Below are 22,805 nucleotides of genomic sequence, written 5' to 3'. Positions count from 1 at the left end.
ATTGGGATTTCAATGGTGTAAGGCATATGAGTCCCGAACCCACCCAATATAATCGTACCAAACACAGCAGGGATTACATTCAGAGATGGAGATTATGGCGAACAGGAACTAAGGTCTCCTAAGAGTAGATGCATAAGAGGATCTTCTGGGAAGAGAGGGTAGCTGCTCTTCATGATGCAAATTAAAGCTCCACAGTAGGTATTAGTGTGTAGCCCCTTTACTCCATCTGGTGCTGAAGCCCGTGCCTTACTGACAATCTACCAGTTTGGGCACTGTAGTAGAGGTTCCTCATGCCAGGAAGCTGATATGATAACTGAATAACAGTCATCTCACTGTATCATCAGTGACTGTTGATATTCTAGGATAGAGTAGTTTGCTGTGACCTCTCCTATGGTGCCTGTTTTAGTCTGTGTTGCAAACTACAAACTTATGGGTATTCTTATGACCTCAGGGGCTAATAAGAGTGTTGTATAATTGGAGTGATTGAGTTTGTATGCATTGTGGGCAACTGGTGGACAATGGATGCTTTAATTGTGGACAATTGCAGGGGAAATATGTATATGGTAGATAAATTCAGGGGTGTATATCTTGGACAATTGTTGAATGATATATACAGTGGATGTTTGTATAATATGCCATTAAGAGTTGCAGTGGTCATGGCTTGATATAAATGTTGTAACTGTGTAAAGGAGCATCTAGCTACACTACTTCTGGAGATACACACCAAGTATATCGTCTGTCACTGGAATACATACTGTCTTTAGCTGATTTAGGTAATAAATATGCTTACAATTGCATTTATAAACACAAGCGGAAGCAATTTTCCTGATTTATAGAGTAATCAGAGCTACATCTTTCATAATATGTGAACGAATTTGCATTTCAAAACATGATTAGATATGAAGTGCGGGTTTGTCAGGAATGCATACAAAAATGGATTCCCTTTTTTAGAAAAGTAGAAAACACGTAAAACATGTATGTTCTATGTAATCTTCAACCAATAGTTGTGCTTATTACAGTATGTTATTACAGTGCTTTAGTTACCCTCATGTTCTCTATTGTAGCCTACTGTAATTGCTTTTGGTGCATTTTTATTTTGCTAATAGCCTTTCAATATCTAAAAAATTGAATTGGTGTCGTTCATATAGAAGTTGATGGGGGACTACTTTCATAATTAATGTATCCTATAGATTGTAAGCTTCCATAGATTGTAAGCTTGTGACCAGAGCCTTCAAACCTCTCTGTCTGTCTGTATTGCGCAGTCTTGTTTTATTACTGTGTTTGTTCCCATTTGTAAAGAGCTATGGAATTTGCTGGTGCTTTATAAATAAATGATGATGATGATGATGATGATGTGCCTCTTGTATTGGCTAAATTGCAAAACCTCAATGGTGTCAGTTCATGCTTTTCCTGAGATTCCTTATAGTCACAAGCATTTATATTTGTGAGCACAACTTTGGACTCTTTCTTTAAAAAACAACTTAGTAATTTAGTTATAATTTTTCTTTAACCCACAAACTCAAACCTCATCACTCACTTCTATGTACTTCTGAAATTGGCAAATAGCCTCCATAAATTGCAGATGAAAATAATGTGTTATTTGGTACTGTAGGTCTGTCTATGGGAAATACACAGTTATAAAGTGCTTATAATATTTTTACAAGCTGTGAGCAATTCCATAAGGTTATTCTACAATGCTTTACATTTTAGATTACTAAAAGGTTTTATGCACCATTTCATGGATAAATCTGAGATGGCTAAAGGAGAATATAATTTAATTGTACCTAACAGCAAATAGGAATAAAAACTAAAGTAATGTGAGAGCAATGCAAAGTATAGATATATAGTTGATCTTTAAAATTTATCAGAGCAACCAGAAACACCCGAGTTGGCCAAATCTTCCATAAATTTGTTAAACGTGTTAAACATACAGTCATTTATTGCTTGAAAAATCACACAAACTGCATTTAATTAAATATCTGAGTATACATTTTTAGAACGTCTTTTTTTTTCTCCCTTTCATCTTGCAAAATGTTGTTCCCAAGGCTACATATTCCCAAAGTCTTGGATTATTTCAGCAGAAGAAAATCTTGAGCTTCTTTTTCTTCTTTTCTTCTTTTTTGATCAGTTTTATAAAAAAAATCCAACCACAGACATCTGATGTATAAGCATATAGAACAGCCAGGCATGATGCTCGGGTGAAGAACTTGACACTAAAACAAAATAAAGAATTATCTGAAAGTAAGCAGTAGATTAAAAATTTAAAGTTTCTTTCATTTCTACTAAGATTACAGTAACATTAATGTGTCTATTTCAGTACACAGCTAAAATTATCTGGGATGTCTGATACTTAGGTTTTTCTGGATAATATTTATTTTCCATAATTTGAAGTACCATGCTTAAATCATACTAAATTATATTAAAACATTTACCCTATCATATCACTCATCTAAATGACTCAACTGTTTATAACGGCCTCTTGGTTCTACAGAGTGGCAATGGGGAACACATGAATGCAAAACAGGAATCAGACACTAGACTCAGGTCAAATATATGAGAAGAGGTCTTACAAGTCCTCCATAAACATACACAATAAAGATAATAGGTATAAGTTACTCTTTAGATGTCAACTCTTGTAGACAAAGATCAGAAGTCTGACCTACTACTTAGTCGGTATTCTTGTTCTGCTAGACCCCAATCAAATGTTGCTACTTCCATCACCAAAGACCTGTGAGATTGTTATGTCTTTAAAAAAACTGTGCACCTACTTTGCTTACAACAGTTAAACGTGTGTGGCGCATATGCATTACCAGTATTTTTTTTATTTTTTTTTACTTCAATAGTATTTTTATTATTAATTTTTCAGAAATAATGGGGTACAGAAAGTAGAAGGGGATGGGGGGGGGGGGGGTAAGGAAAGGACATAAAAGTAAAAAGGGGAAGGACATTACCAGTATTTTGATTGATGATATCTCCAATCTGTCTTACATGGCTTCTGACAGAGTGAACCCCCACCCTACTCCTGTTATCTTATAAACTACCTTTGTATTCTTTTGTACTTGCTTAAACTGAATTTGTCTATATGCCAACCCACATACTTTATTGGATACCACTGTTAGCACATCATTGCTCATTTTCCAATAAGCCCTCTTTTATGCCTGCACCCAGGTACTTACCTGAAGCCAGTTGTCAAACTTCCAAATCAAATTTAAAATCCTAACCCTACAAGATTGGATCTACAACAGTTCTTCTTCACATCACTTGCTTCATTGGCAAGTATTCTCCAAACTTCCCTAATCAATCCTTAATCTTCATCACCCTTGTCCGCTTGTAAGGACTTCTCACTTTAGTTTTAAGAATTCCCCCATATCATAGAACTTCTAACGAATGCATTACCTTTAAAAATCAGACTAGTAGCCTCAAACTCTCAAAAAGGTCCTCAAAATTCACTTCTTCAATAGAGATAACAATGAAACTTTCTTGTTCAGAATTAATATCATATAATCCTCTATCTTTTCTCTGCCCATCATTTGTATGTGTAAATCCCCTCACCCTTTACATTGTAATCTGTCAGAAAAAAATATTTAGGGCACCGGAAAGGTGATGTTTCTTTTAATAATCTCTACGATTGTTAAAAAGGGTAATCTTACTTTGTCAATATTTGCAAATGGTAGAAACAAAGATTTTTTTACAACAATCCTTAGGCGTTAATGACCAGGTCACTTTTGATAGCATTCCATTGAATGCCCGCATCTGCTCAAGGATTCCAGTATTGCATTGTGTTGCACTAAAGCAATAATAGTTTTGGAGCAATCATTTTTCCTTTTATTATGTTAGTGACTCAATGTTCAAAAAGTCAGTACAAATGCCTAACTATTAGATGTCATCATAGTGGGCTTGATCAATGTAGTTACCACTTGCCAGTTTGGTGCCATGCTAGCAGGACTGGAATTATAGATGGAACACAATTTTGTTGCTAAACTGTGTTAACTATCACTTGTCACACATTGCAATAGTGTCTTCTTTGAGTGTCTGGTTTTATAAAGCTTTTTTAGTAAGACTTTAGTAAAGAAGTTCTGGAGTGCCTTCTGCAGCTTGGGATTGTGTCAACTAGCAAGAAATATCATGCTCCATCTGTACATCATTATAACCTATTGCAACCCTACAAGGGTCACTAGATAACTACTCTACCTGAGTTTTACTGAGTTTTAAAAGAGAATTTTGTCCCTGCTTCTCTATATATTCTCCCATGACTTCCACATTCTTTTTCAATTTTTTTTTTTTTTGCTTTTAAATACTGAAAAAAGCACACTTCCTTTAATTAATGCTTGAAAGTCAATAACTATGCATTATTTTTATTTAGGTTTTACAAGAGAAAGTAATCACTTGGGAGCCAGGTCTGAATAGTATGGTTGGTGGTTCAATGCTTTCAAACCATAGTCCATCGCTGCAATAACTGATTTTTGTGACTTGTGAAGCCCTAATTTCCAGTATCCTTTATAACCTGCAGAGAAGCAGCATGTGAGTATATAATTTTTTTTTCTTGGGTCCCATGTAATTTATCAACAGAACTCTCTTTGAATCCTTAAAAAGAATGACCATTCTGACCACAATCTTCTTAGAACACTGTTTAACGGCAATGGGAGAACCTTTGAGTGTCCTTTGACATAGATAATTTTTGGGTCAAAATCCCAATGACAGACCCATGACTTATCACCAATAACATTTCTAGAGAGAAATGTTTCAGAATTTGCTTCTTAAAGTCTCAAATTATTCTTTGAACGTAGTGTTTTCTGACATTCCAAGGTGATATAGAGGATGTGTTACACTGTTGGTTCAGACTCACATCTAATGTGCATACGTTAATATGCCTCTACTGCATGACAAAGTCTAACATTCTTTAACCTGTTCCATAGGACATCCGGAACAAAAACCATCGTTGATTAATTTTATACCCCACTTAAACTATTTAGACCAATATTACATCTGGAAGATAGCCTATCTTTTGTAAAGAAAATTATGAGAATGCTAAAATGTGTGAGATCCATGCTTATCCATGAGCATCCATGAGTAAGTTTAAGATATTTGTGTATGGGTGGGGGGTCCAGAAAAGAATACCACGCAAAGTGTGATGCTGTACAAAATAGGTCCTGCCTCTTCTAACTAAGCCATACCATTTTTAGCCCTGGCACCCCACCAAGCCTCCACTGGTGTGCCCAGTGGTACACAGCTTCCCCTGTTTTGCCCAGCAGAACACAGCTTCCACTGCTGTTCCCAGTAGTACACAACTTCCCCTAACTCTTTAGAAACCAGTGTGTGAAGGGTTAACTGTTTAGCTACCAGAGCACAGAGTGTGCGCAATTGGGTGATTAAGTCAGAGGTTTGCTACGGGCCTTATACGTAGCTGGTGGCAGTTGCTGAGAGGTGTGAAGCATGCGTCTGTGTTGGGAAAAGGGACCAGCAAAATTTGTAGCCTTAGAGAGAGGTGAGTGTGAGATTTGGGGCTGCAATCCTGTGTGTTCCCTTACAGTAAGCTTCCAAGTCACAAGTGCGCAGAGGGCGGTTTGTGACAGATAAAAGGGTTCAGGAGCAGTTTCCTGACAAAATAGAGGTGATATATTGTATGACTGTTGGAAAATATGATAAGATATCTAATCAGGTAGAAGCTAGAGGGGTTTATCCCTGACATTGTGAATAAGTCATCAGGCTATTTACAGAGCAAAAAGCTCATCAGTTAACTATCGATTGTTTTGTTGCCACATTGCTAGCTTTGCTTGATCTATTATTGGCTATTCACCATTGTGTACTGAGTTTGATATCACCTTAACCAGCCTGTTCCTCATTACTCACAAAATGTGTAGTATAGCAACATGTACATTGTATAGCCTTGTTAGTGTTCCCCAGCTCACCAGAGTGCAAGTGCAGTGTCTCACTACATTGGGGTAAGGGGACATTGTAGCCATGCCTATAAAGAAGATTTTTTCATTCTATGCTACCCATTGTAAAAATGTGTTTGTTGCTGTTGCAGTGATACTGTTATGTATTGTTCTTAAATTGAAATCAAGTCGGTTATGGGTAAGGATTGGGTAGGGTACAGTTACAGGATTAAAGTGAGTTGGCTGTAGCTACATTCATTCTTCCCCCTCCTTTCTCTGCAGAAAGTCCTGATCAGCTGGAAGCTAGTTCTGGCTGAAAAGGTTGTAAGTGGTTAATACTGGGAGTGTCACTTAATTATCTTGGTCTTGCCCTTTAATTAACCTGAGTATGTCCCCACTGTCTCAGGTTTTATTCTGCCAGACACTTTGTAGTCAGCCCGGCTGGGGACCAAGGGATGTATTGGGATGAGAAGGGACAGCCCTGTAGCAGCCCCTTTTAACAGATAGCCACTCTTAGAGGAACCCATTATCTAAGACTGCACCCTAATCCGGGTGGGGTGCGTTATAAGTACAGTGATTATTCTGACAACACTTAACCCAACATGATGACTCCGAAGGGCTCCTTTCTGATGAGGATGGATGTTGACTGCGACTGCAACCAATCCCAATGCCTGAAGAATAAGGCGCGACTTGATGACGTCACTTACATCCGCGACACAGTTATCGCTGCTGTTAAGGGGGTAATGTAAGTATGCGGACATGGACAATATACAATGCTTTGTAAAGTACATTGTCCATGGGCGCATACTTACATTACCCCCTTACCAGCAGCAAAAACAATGTCGCGCATGTATGTGAAGTCATCAAGTTGCGCCAGATTCTTCAGGCATCAGGATTGGTTGCAGTCACTTCCCACAACAGTCGTCACCCATCCTCGTCAGAAAGGAGCCCTTCGGAGTCATCATGTCGGGGTAAGTGTTGTTGTGGTAGTCAGCATCGATATGCTGACTACCACTGCCTGACCCAGTCCCTGGAGTGTGGGAAAACTACAGGGTATAGAGGATAGAGTGAGACACAGGGGAGGTTGTTGTTTTTTTTTTGCTTTCACCCTGGGAAGAACTCCAGCATTGAAGTCTAGGCTTCTGCTGGACTGAACATCCTGTTAGTGCATCCAAGTGGCTATAGCTCCTTAAGCGAGTGGGATAAGGAACAGATAATGTGATAAACCTGCCTGGCATTTATTTACTGTTTGTATATAGTATTCTAGTGATTGTTTTTATTACAATAAATATATTGTTGTACTTTTGTAACTGCATTTGCCTGAATAACTATAAGAACCCTATAAGGTATTGGAAATGCCTCCCTGGCATAGTAAGGCACCCCGGGCCTGATCAACCACTAGGCTGATCAGGCTGCAGCCTGGGGCGCGGCGCTGCGGGTATTTATTTATTTTATTTTTGTTCATTCATTTTTTTTTTCGGGGGTGGAGTGGGTCGTCGCGCAGGCGGGTGGGGGGGTGGAGGTGGCGACGATCAAAAGCATTGGTGGTCAGTGGTCAGCAACAGGCAGCCAATCGCTAGGCTGCCTGTTGCTGTGCAGCAGACAGGAAGCAGTCTTCACTTCCTGTCTGCTGATCTGAGGAGCGAGTTGTGACGCTGGCCAGGACAACTACAGGTAAGTGAAGGGGAGGACTGCCATGTATATCTATAGGGAGGGAAAGGGGGGGACTGCCATGCATATCTATAGGGAGGGAAAGGGGGGGACTGCCATGCATACCTATAGGGAGGGAAAGGGTGGGATTGCCATGTATATCTATAGGGAGGGAGGGGGGACGATGACTGCCATGTATATCTATTGGGATGGAGGGGGGGGACTGCCATGCATATCTATAGGGAGGGAGAGGGTTGGACTGCCATGCATATCTATAGGACGGGAGAGGGTTGGACTTCTATGCATTTGTATAGGTAGGGAGAGGGGGGGGACTGACATGCATACCTATAGGGTGGGAGAGGGGGGACTGTCATACAAATCTATAGGGTAGGGGGGGGCTGCCATGAAAATCTATAGGGAGGGAGAGAGGTTGATATGTGTGAAGGAAGGCATAGGAGGGGGGCTGATATATGTGACTGGGGGAGTTTTGATGTGACGGGGGGGATAGCTACAAAGTGGAGTTAGGGAAAATAGCTGCAGGGGGGATGGATGCAGGGTGGGAGGTAAGGAAAATGGCTGCGGGGGGGGGGGTAAAGAAAATGGCTGCAGCAGGGGTTAAGGAAAATGGCTGTGGGTGGGTGGGGTGGTTAAGGAAAAATGACTGCAGGAGGTATTTAGAAAATCCAGCAGCTTTGGGGGGCATAATCTCATGATTGTGTGGCGGTTACATGGATGCTCTCTGTGGTCTCAGTAATCACTAGAATACTATATATTAGTGAGATGGGGCTGGTAGAGGTTTGTATTTGATTGACCACAAATATTCAGATATTGCTTATATATGCCTGTACAAAGGGGTACTTTCAGCTGGCCATAATGGAGTGTTTTGTTTTAACTAAAGAGCCTAATCAATCAGGGTTTGTTAACATTTTGCATTATAATACATTTTTGCATTTTCAAAACATAACGCCAACTTTCCAGAAGCCAGCGAGAGGATAACAAAGTTGCAAGAGAGAAGAGCAAGAACAGGTAAGAGACAATGGCACAATCTGTCTAAATTTGAATGCTGGAGAATACACCTGAACATTCATATTCAGGAGTGTTCCTTTACACTTATATATTCGGGGGGGGGGGGGGGGAGGGGGGGAGGGGGGAGGGTGCTGCAGCCGTAATAGCCTACGGCGGCCAAAACCCTTAATCAGGCCCTGAAGGCACCCCTGGTTGGCCAGCCAGAATGAGGTAGATATAATTGGCCAGATAAACCCAGTATCTTCACATATACATGTTCCAATTTCCACATATCATGTTGCTTATACAAAGTTCACATTTTTGCCTCTGGATCCGCTACTGTAGGATAGTGGGGCTTCTAAGTTTTGTAGTCTAGTACAAATTTTGAGGCCATTTGGGTGCCTAAGCCATGGAATTTTTTTTTGTGCTGAGAAATATTGTTGCACTCCAAGGAGCAGAAAGTGACAAAATTCAAGGCATCACACAGGTTTTATGCAACCTAAAAAGCCCCAAAAAATAAATGAAATTGATAACATAATATCAAGTAATATGACTATTTAAGTGAAGGCAGCCTTTGGGGCAAACAAGCAGTACACTGGAAGAAATCTGCAACATTTCAAAGTAATGGGCATTGCTATGATGGGAATTCTTAGCTTAGCATAAGAACTGGTCTGTATGATTATTAGTGAAATTATCTGTTTAGAATACATCCTAGTACTCACAAATGGACTCATCCCTTCTCATTACTTCACATCCTTTGACTGTGTTGGTTATATGACTCATTTAGGTATTGTAATGTATGACTCATAGCAGCTGGCATCAATTTGTGCATTGTACCAGCATTTTAAACACTAGTGCAATGCAGGAAAACAGATCTGAAACCGAAACGCATACCCGCTTGTGATGTTACTCATGTTTGGGAGGGTTGCAGCAGTGTTGCAGTTTTCCTGACACTTCCTACTTTTTTATGGATCATTCTTCATTTCAGTTACATGCAGTTTCAAGTTTCAAATACATCATACTTGCCCACTCTCCCGGAATGTCCGCGAGACTTTCGAATTCTGGGTAGGTCTCCCGGACTCATGGGAGAGCAGGAAATTCTCCTACAACCTGCCCATCGGGAGTGTAAATTATGAGAATTTGATGGCGAATTGTGTCATCCCCCCTCATTTTTGCCCATTATGATATACATTGGTCCCTGAAAACCCATCTGTCCAGACAAGCTTATCACATTTCTCAACTATTCAGTTTGTTTCATATTTCCCCTCTCTATATTACTAAACATTAAAAGCACTTGTGTGGCTGGTCACTCAGTACTCCCAAGCATTTTCCAACCTTTCATCCCTATATTTGAAGATATTATGCTATACTGCTTGTGTGGTTTTTTTTTTTTTTAGTTTATTACCTTTTTGTGTCAACTCCATTATGCTCTTCTCTTGTTTCATGTTATTTAATGAAGTATAACCAATGTTTATTTTTTTCTCAGTATACAGCACTGTGGAACATGTTTTTTTTATAAATAAGAGAATAACCATGCTAATGGGTTTAAGTGTGCAACCAGAAACCCACTAGACTAGTGCACAAGTCATGTATAATGCCACTTTCAGTGTGGTTTGTAAAATGAATAAAAAGCTTTTTGAGAGTTTGTGGGCTTTTTACGCCTTCACATTTAGGTCTCTGGTCCCCAAAACAAAATCTCATTTGAATAGTGATTTTTTTTTCAACATGGCTAAAAAATTTGCAATTATCTTACATACAGGATGAAAGTTAAACACAATGGGCCTGATTCATTAAGGAAAGTAAGGCAAAAATATGAGTAAGTTTTCTCCTGGACAAAACCATGCAAGGGGTGCATTTTAGTTTATTATTTTGCACATAAGTTAAATACTGGCTATTTTTTCATACAGCATACAAATACGTGATAGCTTTATGTTTACTTTGAAATTTAAAGTTGATCTAGGACATGCCCTTCCCCCAACTATAAATCTGTCCCCACATTTTCAATTTATCTCCCCCTCCGGTGCAACATAGTCTTGCCAAGGTGCAAAGTTACTCATTTTTTTTTGCTTTACTCTCCTTAATGAATCAGGCCTAATGTGATTGCACAAAACCATGTTGTAAAACCAGACTAAAAGTAGGCAGAATATCTGCAAAGGCCTACATTGACACAAAGTGTTTTTACAACATGTTCTCTGCATGGAGATTTGTACATTAACAAGTAACAAGAGTAAACTAAATTTAAGCTTTTAAGTTATAAAAAATTTTTCCTGGAAAATGATTACTTAGGGTGTTAGGTTAATATTTCATGAAACATAATTTAGATTGCAGACAATAAACTGCAATTGCTCACAATGTAAATAAATAATTGAAAAGGCTCCATGTTTGCAGAATGCCACTGCATAAATCATATGCCATTGTATATAGTGGTCTGTTTAACAGAACAAGGTCACTTTATTGGTCATATATACTATATAGAGCTCCATAGTCCACACAGTCATTAAGAAACTCTACGAGCCAAAGTAGAAACATTAATAAAGGTTAGGTGATGATAAACGGCTTTTTGGGTGGAGCTAACTTAAAGGATTAAAGAGCAGTAAGAGTAATTTACAAAATGTGGTTGGTTGTACCATGAGGACTCATGAATATGTTCTGATAAATAGCACCCTTTTCCTGGTGCTGTTGTTGCTGGGATGGGCATAGCAGAGCTCACAGATAGCTGCTAGTTAGCTTAGGTTCATGCCAGGGCCGGACTGGGACTAAAAATCAGCCCTGGCATTTAAAGTACACAGGCCCACCTCAGTTCAAGTATGAAAGAAACAGTGTGCCGAAAAGGGCGTGACCACATTGTGTTGTGGCCAACATGGGGCATTGATACATACATTTTAATAAAACATTACATTTATCACGCCCTCCAAGCCACATCACGCCATCCCCAGCCCACTGTACTTATCTATGCTTCTGGTGCTGCTGACATCCATAAGGGTGGGAACTTCCTGCAGAGTGAGCAGGGAAGCTCTTTGTCTCACGAGATTACCAAATCTTGTGATACTTAGAGCTCCTTGGCTTGCTCTGCAGGCTGTGTCCTGGCCCTAACCAGAGCTGAATTAAGGCTCAGGGGGCCTTGGGTATTTAATACAGCAGGGCCCCTATTATGTAACATGGTTATCATTTTAGACAAATACACAGGCAATACTGTGTGCACTACTGTTAGAAGCACACAGCTCTGCCTTCACAAGCAGTACGTTGTGAAGCGGGACATACCTCCCAACTGTCCTTGCAGTCGGACCAAATCCTGACTAAGTGGGACAGTCACCCAAATTCAAGACTGCCCCACGAGATTCAGGACAGTTGGCAGACTGTCCTGCTCTCTCCTACCTGTCTTGGTCACTTTCACCACTTGTAGCAGCTGGTTTGTTTAGCTCAGTACTTTCTTATCTTGATCCTAGAATATTGAATGTCCTATTTTGAAAAAAATGGGGTACATGAGATTTAGATAACTCCAACCAGCCCTGGTGTTAAAACAATAGCACTCACGTTTTATAATTAGGCCTCCCTCCAGTCTTTACAATAATAATATTCACATTTAATAAGTAGACCTATTTCCCTACGACCAGCCCCAACATTAAATTAACAATATACCCATTTACTCAAAACATATTTCCCTCCCTCCAAACAGTCCCAGCAATAAATTAAATAGCATTAAAGTTTAATAAATATAGCCATTTTCCACAACCATCCCCAGCAATAAATAATTCATACTCACATTAAATAAATAGCCCTCCTCCTCCAAATCAGCCCCATATTCAATTGATAGCCCTAAACCACCCCAGTATGAAATTAAAAATTCCTTCAGGTTCAGGTTCCTTGTCCAGACTCCACACTATGTACAGATACACACACATTTACCAGCCAGACAGACACACAGCCCCCCCCACCCCCCCCAGAGACACACAGCCCCCCAGAGAGAGAGAGACACACACAGCCCCCCCCCTCCCAGTCAGTGAAACACAGCCCCCCCAGTCAGTGAAACACAGGCCCCTCAGTGAAACACCCCCCCCCATGAAACACAGCCCCACCAGTCAGTGAAACACAGCCCCCCAGTCAGTAAAACACAGCCCCCCCAGTCAGTGAAACACAGCACCTCCATCAGTGAAACACAGCCCACCCAGTGAAACACATCCCCCCAGTGAAACACAGCCCCCCCAGTGAAACACAGCCCCCCCAGTGAAACACAGCTCCCCCCCCAGTGAAACACAGCAGCCCCTTCCCTAGTGAAACAAAGCAGCCCCTTCCCTAGTGAAACACAGCCAGCCCGTCCCCGATACACACTTATACTTACCTTGTTGCTCGGCGGAGGGAGTGTCAATGTGATGTGCAGCCGATGTCAGTAATCACATGGGACTTGCACCATGTGACAGGTGCCGTCACATGTGATTAAACATGGCCGCACATCACATTGAAACCTCCTCCACCGAGCAGTGAGCTGTGCTACTCGGGCGGGCATGTTGCCGCGCCGGATCGGCCCAACTAGCCATCGGCCTTTCTGGCATTTGCCAGAAGTGCCCGATGGCCAGTCCGACCCTGCTTCATGCTAAGTAACAAAATCACTATAGTTTATCTATATTCCTTTAACACTTAACAACTATCCTTCCTCAGGAAATTATTAGAAAAATAAGATTCATGATCACACACAGAAGGGGCAGTGGTTAAGTAAACTTTAACTGCATTTATTTTGGACAAGTTGTGAAGAGGTGTCCAGCAACAGAGATACACTCATCGGATCATTGATGTCAGGATGCAGGAAAGCTTCCTCCATTTTCTGGCCCTGGACCAAGAGAATTTGTAAAGTTTCGCTTTGGTCCAATTAGCAGCTGCCCTGGCGAGCCAATCAGAGCTCGACACAGCCAGTTTAAATGGCTTTTATTTAGCCTCTGTGAGTGGCAATCAGAGTCCGATAGCGGAGAGTGACTATTCTGTGCCTTGTTGTTCTAAAGTCTGCAATCAGGCCCCCATTAAAGGAAGACTGAGGAGATTATCCTTGATTGTTTGTTGCTTTCTTGTTACCCCTACCTGCACCGTGTAACATATTGTTTTGTTTGTACTGCACTGTATTTTATTGCATCATGTTGCCTATTATTTCTTGAGGATTGTTAGATCAGAACACTAGACATATCAGTTTGCCTAGGCAAAGGGCAGTAGGGTGGACAAACTGCTAGCTCATAAACTTAGACGTTAGTAGACCAGTAGTATGACTGATGAGCTAATAAATGGTGCAGGGCAGTATTGATTTCATTTAGATATTGTGAACATATCTGTGCTAAGCAATAAGCAATTACAGCTTCCAACCCTGCCTGAAAACACAATTTACTGTTTAAATTTCCCTTTGTCAGAGTATTAGGGTAAGGCAAATGCATATCCAGGGCGAAAGCCACCGGACTCCTCTTTCCGTCAAAAGTTACTACTCAGATGTAAGCTGATTTCCACCAGAATCTATGAGACCACAAATGATCACAATTCCAGCCAGATGAGGTTCATTACCAACTGATGTTTAAATGATGACTTGCATTTTTAATACATGTGCAATGCATACAATCACACCCATTTGTCTTCATGCTTATGTCTATATGCATCTACATTACATTGCAGCAAGGTTTGTTAGCCACCACTCGTCCTTTATGATGTATTCAAATTGTGTCACTACACTTGAAGGAATCCATTGGGAGTGCATTCTGTACATACCTAGCAACTAGAGGTTAATACATGTTGTTTACCCAGCATTGTACTTTATTTTTCCAATTGATTTCATTTAGCCTTCTCCTTTCAATGGAGTTGCTACATGTAGAAAACCACTTAGTGATTTGCATAGTGGCTAAGGGGCATAGTGGCTAAAGGGCATTAATTAAGGTTGCTCCAATTCTGCAGTATGCCTCAGAGATAAGTAGATTGTGCTGTCAGATATGTTCTTTTAAATTTCCGGATTGAAAGAATGACATATGGTTTAGCTTTCCCTTTTGGATTACAAGTTAATACATTTCCATTGAAAAATTAAGATTTTTTTTTCATTTATTTGTAGTAACATTCTTAGATTTCACACTCTGTAATAAAGCAATAAACACTGGTATCAGGGAGTGTTTCGTTTGATTATACTTTATAGTAACAAATTTGTGTGTTTATTTACTTACCTTTTTATATTGTATTTGTATGTTGGTCATGGGTCTTAATGAGAATGAGTTATAGGTCTTAATGAGGGATGAGCAAATATGCCATTCCAGTGGTCCTGATTTTTTAATCCATTACCTCAGTACCCACAGCCCTAGAGTGTGATGAGAGTCCTATATCTTTTCAGCACAGGAGTGGTAGTCTATGGGAGGGCTGTCCTGCTTGTTGTTAAAGTGGGACTCTAAGTTAGTGATTCTCAGGATCCACTTCCCTCCCCTTCTGCCCAAAGTCTATCTCAATTTAAGATCCCTCACAATACTTAATTATCTGCATCATATTTCATATCAATATACTCTTCGAGGTAACAGCATCCAACCTTCCCAAACACCCCTACATTAACTCTACTACCAGCAAATAAATGTTCAGGGAACATAATTGTTTTTGTATCTTAGTTTAATAGCTCCACCATCCCTAGATAAATGTCCTGTGACAGCACAATGGCAAACAATTTTGGTAAATACCCTTACGGAGAATGACCAGTAGAATATCTTTAATAAATCCTTTTACATATTAATATGCTTAACCATGTGGAAGAGCTACATAAACTAGGCCACTATCCATCCACTACAGATTACTCAAAATGCTCCCTCAGGTGTCTAAGATGTGTTGGTAGAATTGTGGTTAGGTAGAGGACATTTTCCACATTTCCTGGTCCTGCCCTAAGCTCTCCTCCCTTTAGTCCAAAGCGTTCTCATTCATCTACCAAACAACAATAAGTACTGCTTAGCCCAGCGACTGCGCTATTACATAACCCCCCACCCCTTTATAGCATTTAGAGAAGCTGTAGTAGTTCCATTACCCTCCCCTCGCTATGAATAATATAAATTCCAAGACACCTGCCTCGCACCTCCTCCCCTTTAATATTTTGAGATAAATGGCAGAGGTTCCTTTGATATTACATCATCTGCAGAACTTGTATTTTTATTTAAGCTTATGTAATGTAAAGATTATATATATATTACATTATTGAGTGTACTATATACATTCTGTATGTTATTACTATTATATTGATATATTTTACCCTCTCCCATCTTTGTTCTGCATGACCATGTCCTACAAAGCCCAATAAAAATGAATGAGAAAACATATTTGCTGTGTCTTACCTCTGCAGCTTCGTCCATCGTCCTGCAGGGTCCCAGTCACACAGCTACATAGTGGTCCATCTAGTCTGCTTGTGCAGATTTGCTCACAGCCACCATTTTCCTCACACCAGTCCAAACCTACAAGGTAATCACAATTAAATACCATTAAGCTCCTAGATATAGTGTGCATTTCAATACTAGCTGGCCTAGCACCGCACTAGGGGTGTTCTTCAAAGTATGCTTCTTTTTCTAAATTAAGCCTGTTCATATTACACATTAACTGTCCTCTGTAGTATTACTGGAAGGAAGATAGCAAGTTCATTGTTAGCTCTATCACATCCAGATGGCTCAGTTTAGAGAGAATAGCTGTCTTTTATTTAATTGGTCAATTTTGACATTCTGGTTACTAGAAGCTGCCTATAATAAAATTGTGCTCCAGGCATTTATATGCTGCAGTAGTGGACATTGGTGACACATTTTCACTAGGAGAATTCAATACCTCAATGATCAGACCAAACATATATTATTCCATGAAGAATAGTTTTTCTTCAGTAGCACACAGGAATAAATACATTTTTAATTAATGCTTATTATATGTGGAACACCATGTAAAATGGGGAACCATACAGTTTTTCATGGTTCTGTTCTTGGCTATATTCATGTAGATAGTGCAAACATTCTCAAGTGTCTCTCTTTTGGAGAAACTTTCCCTCTTGTAGACCTTTGCACCTGTTTGCTTCCAAATTGTCCCTCTTTTATCCCGAAGAATGCAGTTATTGCTGGGCAGTAATGATTTCCCATGGACAAACGGGTATTGGGAGCATAATTACATGTATTAGGGGTATGACTGGATTCCCCAAAGCATGGTCTGAAAGGTTTTACTGTGTTTTAGGATAATCCAAAATAGGAAATCTGCAAAGCTGCAAGGAACAGACGCCATTGCAATATGAAATCAACTTGCTCTGCAATACCAGCAGTAATTTGTCAATTTCAATGTGATATATACAGTAGTCTTTAGAATAGGAAGGAAACCTGTTTGCTTGGCTTTTACTATTGTGAAAGCTGTCATGCCATATTGCTTCCAGCATGGTAAGGTGCTGTCCAATTCCTGGTAACAAGCAGTGGGAATTATCTGCATATATGATTACAGTGATTTAATTGCATTCTAATAACAATCTATTTAATGTAAAGATTAGCAGTAGTAACTATCTTTAAAAAAAGCAATTGAATTGCAATGTGTCCCGCGTACGAGCACTGAAGAAGGGGAATGTTCTATAAGTGGTCTGTCCAGCTGTTGACTCTCTAAGTGAAACATTTATCAAACCTTCTAAAGAGGAAAGTCAGGTTATGCACTTAGCACCACTCACATTGTAGCTATTTTTTACCTGGTACATTCTAAAAAATTATAGCTAAAATCTGATTGGTTGCTGTAGACAACACATCCACTTTTTCTTTTTAGAAAGTTTGATAAATCTATCCCTAAATCTTTTTGTGGCCCCAGCATTCCTCCTAGACGTTTAACAACATCTCTCTTTTATAACAGGATTTGGCCCATAAACATATAGTTAAAACAGAAATGTGGCAGTCATAACAGCATTACTTGGACAGTACTTGTCTATACCATCAGCAGAGAGTAAAATTGAAATGTAGTAAATACTAACGTTTCCTTCTAATCGGACCAACAGAAATAATTTGCTCCTTGGAATCCTGCACATGATCACTGGCACTTCTGGAATTCTGTGGACAGTTCTGTCAAGTGGAAAAATTATGGAAAAAAATTAAGAATGGTATGTTTTCTTTGTTTATTTTCAAGCAGAAAATGATTTTATTAGCAACAACTTTTCTCCATTTCTCTCCCTGTTCTTTCTTTATCAAATGCCATAATGATTACAACCTAATATATCTGTAACCAGGACTTTACTTATCTCTTAACTGTTCTCCAATTGTACTTATCACATACCTAAAAACGTATCTCCTTTTCACATTGCGACATTTGCCTGTTTCTGCTCTCCATGCTTGTTTGTGCTTTAACCTGTACTGAATTAACTAACTGAAGTTAAAGGCATTTTTGAAACATTAATTTGCCAATTCAGTCCATAGTATTGCAATACAAAACAAATGAACAAATCTAAAACAGACTATTTTCACACTGTGAATAGTGGTCCGATTGTTACATAGGGGTATATTTACTAAACTATGGGTATGAAAAAGATGGAGATGTTGCCTATAGCAACCAATCAGATTCTAACTGTCATTTTGTAGAATGCACTAAATAAATGAAAGTTACAATCTGATTGGTTGCTATAGGCAACATCTCCACTTTTTCAAACCCACAGTTTAGTAAATATACCCCATAGACTAATAATTTAATCAACGTCTAGCCCTTATCATCAGCCTTATATTCTACAAGCATTTTCTTTCTAAATTTCCATCTGTAATTTACAGCTATTTACTAATGCAAACACTTTCATTATTATTGATTCACAATGTGCCAACATCTTCTGCAGAGCTGCACAAAGTAAGTAGTACATACTGGGAATCATACCATCATAACCTTACTTATCTGCCTTCAGAACAACTGTAATTAAATAGGCAATTCTTACTGACTCAGTACAAAAAAAAACATTGGTCTGGAGTCAGATCTCAATTGGTGATTTATATTGTTCTGTTCAATGACACACCCTATGTATATATTTATGTGTATGGTTTTTTGGCTGGTAAATACATGGAACATGGTAACACAAATTGTTCCAACAAAAATCAAAGAGGAACATAAAAGAAATGTGTGTACAGAAAAAGCTGCTGAAAGCTGCAAAAAATGGCTACAAATGTCCAAAGTGTATCCTGAAATAGCATTATGCAATTATTATATGCCAGGTCTGACCTGGCATAGGACAAGTGCAAGTGTTAATCACATTTTATAAATGTGACTGTGGTTCCTGCTGATAAGCTCTGCCCTCTTCTGGTGAAGATGACTCCCTGCCCCTTTTTCACAGGAGTGCAGGAAATGAAAACTTACTGCACACTCTTCATTATAGATATGGCATTCTACTGAGCACCGTTACTTTGCAAATCACTTTAATAAATGCCCCTTATTGTGTCAGATAGAGTTGATTATTTCTAACTTACAGTACATCTCATTATTTCATCTGGTCATAATCAGCAAAGAACAAGGACTGTATGAATTATATGTGTTCCCATTTTAAAGGAATCAGTTGGCAACCAAAGTTTCAGTACACATTGTTGATTGTGTGTATCACATGAAACCTATTGAAAGTGCATTCCAAACACACGTAAAAGTATTCAATAACCAAGTGCTTCAATATATTAAAAAAAAACATTGACTCTCATATCTCTATATCTAAGCTGGGTCTAGACCTATGCATTTATCGTGAAGATCACAAGATTCACAATCGTTTGGTCAGAAACTGCAATAGTGTGTACATGATCGTGTTTTATCGCACCAAAGCACATTGTATCTGTTGATTTGGTTTTCTAAACTTCCTAAAAATCACGATCAACAATGGAACAATGTGTGTACAGAGTAGAGATGGTCACTGACCCCCGTGTTTTGGTTTTGGATTCGGTTTTGGATCTGGATTACCGTCGTGTTTTGGTTTTGGTTTTGGTTTTGCAAAACCGCCATTGCGTGTTTTGGTTTTGGTTTTGGTTTTGTTTGGTTTTGTTTTGCTATTTTGTTGGAAAATACATGTTTTTGTGCCTAAAATAACCCAATTTAGTGCTACAACTGTTTTAGAGATAAGAAATCTAATTGTTGAGGTAATAAATCATCCAAAAAAACTGTTTACTTCTTCGTTGGTAGGCCTTCATTTATTCTACACACAAAACAGATTGTCTTCCTCTCCATCTATGCATATTGGCAATGCAGCCATCGTCTTTGGATGTATATTACACCCTACACTTATAGTTAAATATATAAAGAAATAAAAAAAGACAGTTTGCTTTCTGTCTCTATAGGCCCCCCTCCACTTTTTTAAAAAAACAAAAAATTCAGCCATTATAGACTGTACAATATTAATTGACATGGAGAAAGCCAGTTTGGTTTCTGTCTCTCTAGGCCCCCCTCCACTTGTATAAAATACCAAAAAATCCAGCCGTTATAGACTGTACAATATTAATTGACATGGAGAAAGCCAGTTTGGTTTCTGTCTCTCTAGGCCCCCCTCCACTTGTATAAAATACTAATAAATTCAGCCGTTATATACTGTATAATATAAATTGAAATGGACAAAGGCAGTTTGGTATCTGTCTGCATCAGATCCTCTCTCCACTAGGAGTAAAATAGAAAACTATTCAGCCGTTATATAATCTAGAATATAAATAGAAATTGAGAAAGGCAATTTGGTATCTGTCTGCATCATAATCATCAACATCATCATTAGCGCCCTCGTCGCCTACACAAATCTCCCCCTCATCCTCTTCTAATTCCAAAGTGGCATCCTCAATTTGGGTATCACCGGCTACACTCGGGCTATTAAGGCCCACATCAGCAGAATGCTCACGATTAGACATCCCACTGTTGGATGGACTCTCCACAGGGATTGTTGTCATTTGTGAATCAGAGCAAATATTCTCCTGTAATGCCTCACTGTTATCTTGCAGCTCGGCTTTGACGCGTAACAGTAGTTGTGCACCAATTGTAGGCTGGGTAACTTTTTGGGATCTGCCACTAATAGCCAAAGGTGAAGGCCTCATTTTCTCTTTGCCACTGCGTGTGTAGAATGGCATGCTTGCAATTTTTTTTTTATCGTCACTTAACTTTTGCTCAGTTACACTTCTTTTTCGCTTCAATACAGTAAAATTTTTTTTGGTTTTTGTTTTTTGCACTAATTTGAAAACACTCTGTTGTTTGACATCGCCTTGGCCAGATGACGTACTGGGAACACTAACATCAGGACTGGTGACAGAACCTGGTTGCTCATTTAGATCATATGTGGACTGCTTTGAATCCATTCTGAGCGCAAACCACTGGGGAGTGCTAAAAATTATTTAGTAGATTCTGCTGACAGTTATGACTTTTGACAGCCAGAAATATTAATGCACAATTAGGGAGGACACCCCAAAAACACTGAGGAGTGCTAAAAATTATTTAGTAGATACTGCTGACAGATATGACTTTTGACAGCCAGAAATATTAATGCACAAATAGGGAGGACACCCCAAAAACACTGAGGAGTGCTAAAAATTATTTAGTAGATACTGCTGACAGATATGACTTTTGACAGCCAGAAATATTAATGCACAATTAGGGAGGACACCCCAAAAACACTGAGGAGTGCTAAAAATTATTTAGTAGATACTGCTGACAGATATGACTTTTGACAGCCAGAAATATTAATGCACAATTAGGGAGGACACCCCAAAAACACTGAGGAGTGCTAAAAATTATTTAGTAGATACTGCTGACAGATATGACTTTTGACAGCCAGAAATATTAATGCACAATTAGGGAGGACACCCCAAAAGCACTGAGGTGTGCTACAAATTATTTAGTAGATACTGCTGACAGATATGACTTTTGACAGCCAGAAATATTAATGCACAATTAGGGAGGACACCCCAAAAGCACTGAGGAGTGCTACAAATTATTTAGTAGATACTGCTGACAGATATGACTTTTGACAGCCAGAAATATTAATGCACAATTAGGGAGGACACCCCAAAAGCACTGAGGTGTGCTACAAATTATTTAGTAGATACTGCTGACAGATATGACTTTTGACAGCCAGAAATATTAATGCACAATTAGGGAGGACACCCCAAAAGCACTGAGGTGTGCTACAAATTATTTAGTAGATACTGCTGACAGATATGACTTTTGACAGCCAGAAATATTAATGCACAATTAGGGAGGACACCCCAAAAGCACTGAGGAGTGCTACAAATTATTTAGTAGATACTGCTGACAGATATGACTTTTGACAGCCAGAAATATTAATGCACAATTAGGGAGGACACCCCAAAAGCACTGAGGTGTGCTACAAATTATTTAGTAGATACTGCTGACAGATATGACTTTTGACAGCCAGAAATATTAATGCACAATTATGGGGGACACCCCAAAAGCGCTGGGGAGTGCCAAATATGAAGAAAAAATAATAAACCTCTATCCTCCTCTCTGCACTAGCGATTTTGGTTAGAGCAATTGCAAGAACAATATTGTATTCTCTGTCCCTGCTCTAATTAGCCTATGACTACACCCTGCTCTCTCCCTCTGTCAAATGGCGATGGATTGCTGTGGAGGCGTGTATTTATAAAGTTGAGTATCGCGAGAACCGAGTCCCGAGATCCGACAACGTCACAATGACGTTCGGCCTCGATTTGGATTCGGAATGGGCGGGAGAGTACCGAGCTGCTCAGCTCGGTACTCGGATACCCAAAGTTCGGGTGGGTTCGGTTCTCGGAGAACCGGACCCGCCCATCTCTAGTACAGAGTCATTATCTTTTCAGCAGATGACTATGAGAGATGAAATCACAGATCTGAAGGCATAAATTAGCACGCTCATCGAGACTTTCAATCGTTGGGGAAATCATTACAGAAATGAACTGAAGTAATGTTGCATAGGTGTGTACCCAGCTTAACCCTTACAAGATATGCAGAGCCTTAGTCCTTAAGGCTGTTTTGAGCATATCGTACGCAAAATCTGTCTGTGCATGTGTAGAACTGGGAAATACATCAGTCAACGAAGCCAAGACCGCAAAGGACACTTACTACAGTCAACCATTTTGGAGAGTGAACAGGGAGGAGAAGGGGGCATGTGGTCTCAGTCAATGTACAATGAGGACGTTCAAAACAGGTTCAGGCGTACGCAGCACCAAGTGGTTTTCCAGGCATACAGTCTGCACATGCTAGGGGTCTAGTTTAAATCTCTGCTGTCAATGATAAACACACACAGCTGCACAGCGCTCATCATCGTATGGAATTATGAACTGTGCTGCCTACACCTGCATA

The 22,805-nt window shown here is 39.5% G+C and overlaps 1 protein-coding gene across 1 annotated transcript in view; it reads right to left on the bottom strand.

Moving 5' to 3' along the window:
* Window positions 1-2,002: 2,002 nt before the first annotated feature.
* TECTA (tectorin alpha) overlaps window positions 2,003-22,805 on the bottom strand; it is a 354,553-nt gene continuing 333,750 nt past the window's right edge. Inside the window, exons 28-30 of the mRNA XM_075190731.1 lie at window positions 17,494-17,581; window positions 15,854-15,970; window positions 2,003-2,213 (exon numbers count right to left, since the gene is read on the bottom strand). Coding sequence (XP_075046832.1) covers window positions 2,131-2,213; window positions 15,854-15,970; window positions 17,494-17,581 — 288 coding nt within the window. The 3' untranslated portion in view covers window positions 2,003-2,130. The remainder of the gene's footprint in view (window positions 2,214-15,853; window positions 15,971-17,493; window positions 17,582-22,805) is intronic.

This window comes from Mixophyes fleayi, chromosome 11, assembly GCF_038048845.1.
Source record: "Mixophyes fleayi isolate aMixFle1 chromosome 11, aMixFle1.hap1, whole genome shotgun sequence".
NCBI classification, from domain to species: Eukaryota; Metazoa; Chordata; class Amphibia; order Anura; family Limnodynastidae; genus Mixophyes; species Mixophyes fleayi.
The sequence above is the reverse complement of the archived record's forward strand: the minus strand, read 5'-3'. Positions and strand labels throughout refer to the sequence as shown.